Consider the following 7,793-nt stretch of genomic DNA (forward strand, 5'->3'; position numbering starts at 1 on the left):
TGCACGCCAGGTACCCCGGGTCCCGGCTGCCCCGAGCAGGCAGGGGCTGTGCCCACCCGGCTGCCCCCCCGGGGATTAGATGCGAGTACAAAGGGGAGAGGAAAAGAGATTTCATGTTCCTCTTTCCTCCAGTTCGGGGGTGGTGGGTTGGGCAACGTGCTGGCTGTACCCCTCCCAGAAAAAAACAAAAGGCTCCAGCTTGGCCACTGCACTCAGCCCAGAGGCTGCTCTGCCAGCACCCAGGGTCCTGCATCCTGAGGATGGGCTGCACAGGAGCAAAAAGCAGACATCACCACTTCTCAAGGGGGAGGGAGTCTCCTCTGCTGGGAGTCAAAGCTACTAACGGGTTGAGGAGACCTGGGGAGAACCCTGGGAGATGCCTGCCCTTCTCTGTGCCAGAGGCGTTCCGAAGGAGCTCAGAAACAAGAGAATCAGTGCAGAGTTTGCTCTGAAGAGAAATCTGATTGCCTTGTCCTCAGTGCTCTGAGGTAACGCTGCCCCAGATGCGGCTCTCGGAGGAGCGATAGCACAATCTGGGTCAGAAGGCCTGAAAACAGAGCTATTATCCAGCACAGCAGTGAGAATAATTGTAGGAGGGAAAATATAATTATGCTGAGGTGGAATCTGACTGCTACACACCAGATTTTAGGGTGATTTTTCAGGAGAGCTGCCCTCTCAGCCAGTGCAGGCTTGCCTTTAGTACACAGATGTCCTGCCTTGCTCTGGACACCAAGATCTACCCAAATTGCCCAGTCCCTAATGAGTTACCTTTTGACTCTAAAATAAAATAGCTGCTGTATAGACAGGGCAGATGATAAATCCCAGTCCTACACAGATGGGAGTGGTGCTCCTGTAGCCCTCCTTCCCAGAGCTGTTTGCTTGCCTGGCTGCTCTCAACACCAACAGCTCCTTGAAAACACTTTGTGGTCAGAGACCTAGATTTTCTTTGAATCTGGAGGAAATACAGCCCAGGACTCAGCAGGGAAGGTCTTGGAGAATGACAGCAAGAGGGAGAGCCAGAAAGCATCACAAAGGTTGCAGTAAAATTTGCCAATTTATTTACCCAGGCAGGCAATCATTACATTGCTGGCTCTATAATTGCCCCCCAAAGCCCTGGGCAAGTTTTGCAAACACGGTAGCTGGTCACTTCCCCTCCCTGCCCCACATCACTTACATTTTTCTATCTGAAATTGGAGCACACGCAACAGATTTTTTTTTCTTGAGATGGCAGGGGAGCAAAAGCAGATTCATTTGGGCCCTAAACTACATTTCTTTAAGTAGCAGTGTAGGGTTTTTTTTTTCAATCCGTATGATTTCACTCAGGACTTTTTAAGGAGCCGGGTGTCCCTGCAGAGCAGGGCCTGCTGCTGCCTGGATTGTGCAACCAGGATTCCAACATGCTTTGGGAACAGGCAGCTGCCTGCAATTATTTCCCAACAGACAAATGTCTCATGGGGGTTTATTGCCTGTATTAGATATTTTTCTCTTCGCTCCACAAAGTCCAGGCCAGGCATCTCTGATTAACTCTGAGGTCTCCGGGTGCTTTCCAAGCCCTCTCTGAGTCAGGCAGCCAGCCAGAGTGCTGTGGCAGGCAGAAAGGACACAGATATGGAGCTTTTCTCCTACCAAGCATCGAATCTGGGTGTTCCAGGGCTTAGGGTAGATGCCCTGATGCAAAGGTGTTGGATTAGTGCTGGATCCCAAGCGGTGCTGTGCCCCCAGCCCACACAGCAAACATTGGCTGTCAGGCTAATCAAGATCCTCCTGTTAGTGCCATGTTTGTGCTTGGCCAGGCCAAGCTCGGTGCCTGGCACAGCCAAGGGGGAGGCAGGGGCAGTGCTGAGGAGGCCTCCTCCCCCTGTACCAAGTACCTTTTCTCTGCTGAGCCAAACCAAATTATATTCCAACCCCTCTCAGGTCACCATCAAAACCCGCTGCTTCCATTTCAGTCCTAGAGACTCCTCGTAGCATCATGAGGTGCTCAGAACTGTAGTGACGCCTCTGTGTGTGCTGCTCCTCCCCTAGGCACTGGTTGGCAGTCGAGTACATCTGGGTCCTGGTTCCCTACATGACCTACGACATCTATGTCATGTACCTCTGCCACTGGCACAAGAGCTGGGACAAGGGGATCATGGAGAAGAAGCACTCGCTGGCCAGCGTGCGGAGCTTCCTCCTGCAGGAGCGGCTGATGGTGACCCACCACCTCTTCATCCTCATCGTGCTCACCCCCATCACCCAGGTAAGAGCTGGACCTGGCTCCTGTGAAACCCAGCCAGCAAGGAGCCCCGGGTGGCTGTTTGCACATCTGGCAAAGGATCTCTGCTGGTCAGGAGCCTGCGACCTCACTGGGAGATGCTGGGGGCCAGCTTCTGGCCCCCTCTCCAGGAGGGCCCCACCTTCACTGCTGGCTTCATTTGCAGCACTTCAGGGGAGAGCTGGGGGACTTCTTCGTGGGCTGCATCTTCATAGCGGAGCTGAGCACACCTTTTGTGTCACTGGGCAAGATACTCATGCAGGTAAGTGAAGGATGGGGCTCAGGTCTGGAAACCCCTCCAGCTCATACCCCTTCCCTACCCCAGGCTGCCTTTCTCCGTCATGCCCTGTTCAGGCAGCAGCTGGGCTGGGGGTCTCAGAGCCCTCAGCTCCCCCATAGTGCTGTCCTCCTCCTGTCAGTAAGCAGCATGCCCAGGGGCATCTCCAAACCGGGGACTGTGCTGTGTCCCGGTGCTGCCCCCTCCTGCCTGTTCCTCCCTCCTGCCCCAGCCCTCACTTCCCACGCTTCCCTTCCTCTTCCATCCCTTCCCACCCTGCCCTCCAGTTCCCTCCATCACAGCCCAGGCCCTTGGCAGCCGCTCACCCACCAACTCACCCCACCTTCACCTTCTTCCTCCCCCAGCTCAAAATGCAGGACACGCTCCTACACAAGGTGAACGGGATCGTCATCCTAGTGACCTTCTTCCTCTGCCGCATCCTCCTCTTCCCCTACATGTACGTGGCCTATGCCAGGCACGTGGGCATCCCTGCCTACCTGGTGCCCTTCCGCATCCCCCTGCACTGCAACATCGCCAACGCCTCCCTCATCGCCCCCCAGCTCTACTGGTTCAGGCTCATCTGCCGCAAGGCTGCCCGGCTCTACGGCAGCTCCCCGGCCGACAAGAGCAGATAACAGCCCAGAGTGGGGCTGGAGAAGGCTCAGCCCCACCCCTGGCTCTTCCACCTTCACCGCCAGCACTGAGGGGACCGTGGTGGGAGCGGTGGGAGCAGCCGTCCTGCTGGGCTGCTGGAGCTGGAAACAGCCTGACTGTGCTGCTGTGCCAGCCTGGGCTAGGAAGGCTTTCTTCCCACGCTGCTCCAGTGCCTTGTGTCCTCCCACCCGTGGGAGCTGAGGGCAGGAACCAGCCAGGAGGTCTGCCCATAAGCACGACGTTCCCTCTGGGATTCAACGCAAGTAACGGTTACACGAGAGGGGTTTGTTACAGCCCCCCCTCCCCCTGCGCCTTTCAGGGCTGACACCAGACACCCATGCCCAGCACTGAGTGAGGGAGCCTGCAGCCTGGATCTGGGCGATGCTGGAGCACTCCCAGCAGCAGCGCCGAGCTCTGGGGGAGCCACATGCTGGACCTGCTGCAGCCCCAGCTCACTCCTCTGGCTCTGATTTGCAGCCTCCAGCTGAGAGCAGAGCCAGGCCCAGCACGGTTCTGCACAGCCTGCTCCTGCACAGCCCCTTCCTGACCTTCACTGACTTCACTCCTACACTACAGCCTCCATCAGCCTCTCACCTCCCTCGCCTGCAGGGCTCAGACTCACTGAAGACTCCACTTAACCCAAAGGTGCTTTTCACCACAACTGTCTGACAACTGTGACTGATGCTCCCCAGGGCGGGAGGGCTCCAGTGTCTCCAGAAGCACTGGAGGGGAGAGAATCTCATGCCAGGATAGAGGAACAGTTCTGTTCTCTCAGAGCAAGACTGGCAGGGCAGGATGGGGCCAGGCTCACCATGCACCGTGGGGTTCACCCACCTCCTCACAGGTTCGTGTAAGTCAGCAGCAGTTTGGTTCCCTCCCTGCAGCCTCCTCCTCCCTGCAGGTCCCCTGCTCCAGGGCAGGTACTGCACCAGCGTGGCCCCAGCAGCCCCCCGTGTCTAGAGACCTGTGGCCACCATGTGCCTTTCACTCTCTGAAAAGAAGAGCCAGAAGGGCTGAGGACCCAGTTCTTTCAGGTGTCAGATCTTATCCCGGCCATGGTTGAATTCTGGAAAGAATAAAAGAAAAGGGCTCTTCCTACACGCAGTCAGTTACTGCAGAAATACGACTGCTCCATGAACCATGGAGCCCAGCTGCTGTCATCAACTGCTTGCTACCCGTTACACGTGTTTGTATCTCGTTGTTTTCATTGCAAATCATGTGCCTTATGTAAGGGGGGGGGGAAAAAAAGCAAAGCCAACAAGGGCATCTCAGTTTGCACTAACACTGCCCTAGTTACTACTGCACATCTCAGGAGACCAATAAAGATTTCCTTTCTGAGTCACACCACAGGATCTCTCCCATGTGCCATTCATTCCTGGGCGGGGGCAGTTAGTGCTGCTGCAGCCCCAGCTCGGGACAGGAGCAGCACACACCTATTGCCAAAGGCACCTGCCTGTCCTGAGCTCACCTGACTCACTTTTCACGTGGCAAAAGCAGTGATCCACCCAGGATTGGGAGAGGGCTGGCAGCAAAGAAGCCAGAGGGAAATGATTTCCCTGATGCCACCAGGTGCTCTGTAAATCCAGCCTGCCAGCAGGCAGGGAGCTGGCAGCTGGGCACGGGGACAGCTGTTTGTGCAGCTCCTCCCAGAGTGGCTGAGACAGGTTGGGAGAAAACACAACGGGGGAAAAACAAAGTTGAAAATAGAAAGACAGGGTTTATTGCAGATCTTACAGCTTTTCCACGGACGGGGCTCCCTGTGGCAGGGTCTGTGCTTGCCCCTGCTGTGCTCCCCACCTCCTCAGGCCGGCTGCTCGGCCGAGCGGGTGCCCAGCTTGCTGAGCTTCTGCAGGAGGCTGCCCCGCAGTGCCAGGGTGCTGACACCCGCCACGGACTCCAGGAAGTGCCTCTCGTTGGCTCTTCTCAGCGCCGTGCTGGGGGACCTGTCAGCGCTGCTGAACACCTCGTACTGTGAGAGGATCTCCAAAGCCACCACCAGCAGCGGGTCGCTGCAGCCCCGCTCCGGCAGCATGGCAGCAACGTGCAGCAGGTGGCAGAACATCTGGATGCAGATGAAGGACACCTCCTGCGTGGAGCTCCCGAGTTCCCCTGCCACGCTCTTGGCTGAGCCCAGCAGGTCGGTCAGGCTGCTGCAGTACAGCTGGACCACGTGCAGCCAAGCCTCTGCCGGCAGCCAGGAAGCACAGCTGGAGCTGCAGAGGAGCTGGAAGCCCCTCAGGAAGAGCACAGAGCACTGGAGGTAGCGGGCAAAGGGCCGGAGGTTGAGCAGGGGCATGTACTGCACGTACTCCAGCGTGTAGGGCACGTGCAGGACTTCCCTCTGCAGCAGGTTTTCAACCACGTGCGTGAGCCTCTTCCACTCACTGTGGCTGCACCAAGGGAGGACCTGAATGAGGGCCACCAGAAACCCTTTGCTGAAGAGATTCACTTCCTCAGGGTTGTCCACGTTGACCGCGAGGAGCTCCAGCATGGTGTCCCTGAGAGCTGTGGACACGCAGCAGCACTCCATCCACGCCAGGAGGCCACTGCCTGCTCCATAAGCTGGCAGAGGCTGGGACGTCCACTTGTCCTCAGGAAGCCTGCAGATCTCAAACAGCGTCGCTGGGACCTCGTTCTTGAAGTGGTCTCCATACAGCTTCTTCAGACGGAGACCAATGGTCCAATCCAGTGATGCCACCTTCCTGTGAAGCCAAGCCAGTGACTGGACCCACAGCTCAGGGGAGGGGGCAGTCTCTGGCCTCACCACCTCACAGAGCTGGCAGAGGATGTTCAGTATCAAGTCCTTGGTCTCCAGCAAAGGGAAGAACTGGTCCCTAGGCTGATGCCAGTACTTTGTGTAACCATCTAGAAGCTTGCAGAGGCTGAGGAGAAGTGGGAATGGGTGGCAGGAGTTGATCCAGTGCTCTTCTGAACAGGACTGTACCCCTAAAACCTTACTGAGGATCTGCAAGCTCAGCTCAATCTGAGTAGAGTCTGACTTCAAATAGGGAAGGACAAAGGCTTTGGTCACATCTGCGGGTGTCACAAGCGGGGCTGCAGAACCTGGCTGCAAGAGAAAGGCCAGGAACTGAAGGAACTGCTCCTCTTCCCTCACAGTGGACAGCCTCCCCCACACTGCCTCCTCTAGACACCTCACCACCAGGCTGCACGGCTTGCCTGGATCATCCTGGGTCTCCAAGAAGTTCAGTGCTGGGAAGGAGGAGAGGATTTGTGCGAGGTAGTGGTGTGCTCCGAGGTTGATGACAGCAAGATGACAAATGTGCTTCACTGTGGCCTCGGGGTACAGCAGCATGAGCCTGGCCACGGAAGCCACAGCCCTGGTCAGGCCTTCATCAGACACACTCTTTGTGATCTGGTTAAAAGTCACATTCAGATCCTCCTGGAACTCCTCCATGACAACCTGCAACTTCAGGAACAGACCTGGTCCACCCCAGGATGCCAGAACACCTGAGATGACTTTGTTTTTATCAGCTAATGAAAGTTCAGTGTAGCACTCCACAACAGCTTTGGTCACTTGCATCTGCAGCTCTTGGGCCTCCTTGTCTTGGCAGGACATGGCAAAGTTCACCAGCGTGTCCAGCAATTTCAAAACCAGCTCCGGTTTCTGGAAGAGAGCTTTGTTTTTCACAAGGCAGTCAACCCAGTCCTTTGAGAAGGCCCAGGTCTTTTCAGAAGCAAAAATGGAGCACATCTCCATGTGCTGGTCCAGCTGCTGGTCAATGATTGTCATGGCAACTGAAGACACAAGGCTGGTGCCCAAATCCTTGCTCTTCAGGCTGGCACTGATCTCCTTGAGAAGGTCCTTGGTGAGCTGTGTCAGCTCTAACACTACCTGTGTCTCATTCTCACCCAGGTCTCTAGTCTCTGAGAAGCAATCCAGGCTCTTCCCAAGGGTGGTAAGTGTGTCCAGGAGCCTGTAGCTCTCATAGCAGAGCCCCTCAGAGCTGTTCAGGGTGTCCTGCAGCTCTTCTCCCCAGGCATGCAACAAGCTGCAGAGAAAGGCCAAGCCAGTAAAGAGCTCCTCACGAGAGAGCTTGGCCATGGATGAGAGGCTCATGCTTCTCTCTGCTTCCTTCACTTTCTCATCCAGCCCTCTGTGGTGGAACTGGCTTTCAGTGTCCCTGTTCCAGAGGCTGACCACAAAGCTGACCTTGTCCAGGTACTCTGCAACAGGGAGGGGGCTGCCCTCTGGCTCCAGCTCGGTGAACACAGACAGCAGCTCCACCAGGTTGGCCAAGGCATAGCACCTCATGCGGGGCTGGGTGATGCTCCCGTAGGTCTGTTTTAACCCCTCTACCAAAACCATGAGCAGGCTGGTGGCAGCAGGAGGGTCACTCAGAGAGCCAGGGTCACCCTTGAACCTCTTTGGGGGCTGGAGACCATCATCCTGAGAGGACTCACACCCGTGCTGACGTATGAGAGCGCTGAACGCAGACACTGTTGTGTCTTCCTCTTCCTCCTTGTGCTTCATCACCTCCCACCACACGTCCAACAAGAACCTGATGTCCGACGGGGAGGTCTCAGTGCCAACGTACTGCACCAGCTGCTCCAGCTCCCTCCGGCCCACGGCCCGGGGCAGCACCAGCA

General features: G+C 56.6%; 3 protein-coding genes across 3 annotated transcripts in view; 1 reads left to right on the plus strand and 2 right to left on the minus strand.

The window, feature by feature from the left end:
• The window catches only part of VPS53 (vacuolar protein sorting 53 homolog (S. cerevisiae)), a 62,326-nt gene extending 60,812 nt beyond the window's left edge, over positions 1-1,514 (minus strand). Inside the window, exon 1 of the mRNA XM_010009124.1 lies at positions 1,467-1,514. Coding sequence (XP_010007426.1) covers positions 1,467-1,514 — 48 coding nt within the window. The remainder of the gene's footprint in view (positions 1-1,466) is intronic.
• A 157-nt stretch (positions 1,515-1,671) lies between these two features.
• FAM57A (family with sequence similarity 57, member A) lies at positions 1,672-3,253 on the plus strand. The gene is made up of 4 exons (XM_010009125.1): positions 1,672-1,679; positions 2,026-2,239; positions 2,421-2,516; positions 2,897-3,253. Exons 1-4 carry the CDS (start codon positions 1,672-1,674, stop codon positions 3,164-3,166), a joined length of 588 nt encoding a protein of 195 aa, XP_010007427.1. The 3' UTR covers positions 3,167-3,253.
• A 1,733-nt stretch (positions 3,254-4,986) lies between these two features.
• GEMIN4 (gem (nuclear organelle) associated protein 4) lies at positions 4,987-7,791 on the minus strand (the record flags this gene model as incomplete). The annotated part of the gene is made up of 1 exon (XM_010009126.1): positions 4,987-7,791. A coding segment is annotated over one exon (2,805 nt), but the record flags the coding sequence as incomplete, so codon positions are not given.
• Between the last annotated feature and the right edge of the window lie 2 nt (positions 7,792-7,793).

The sequence above is a fragment of the Chaetura pelagica genome, unplaced genomic scaffold, assembly GCF_000747805.2.
Source record: "Chaetura pelagica isolate M959 unplaced genomic scaffold, ChaPel_1.0 scaffold72, whole genome shotgun sequence".
NCBI classification, from domain to species: domain Eukaryota; kingdom Metazoa; phylum Chordata; class Aves; order Apodiformes; family Apodidae; genus Chaetura; species Chaetura pelagica.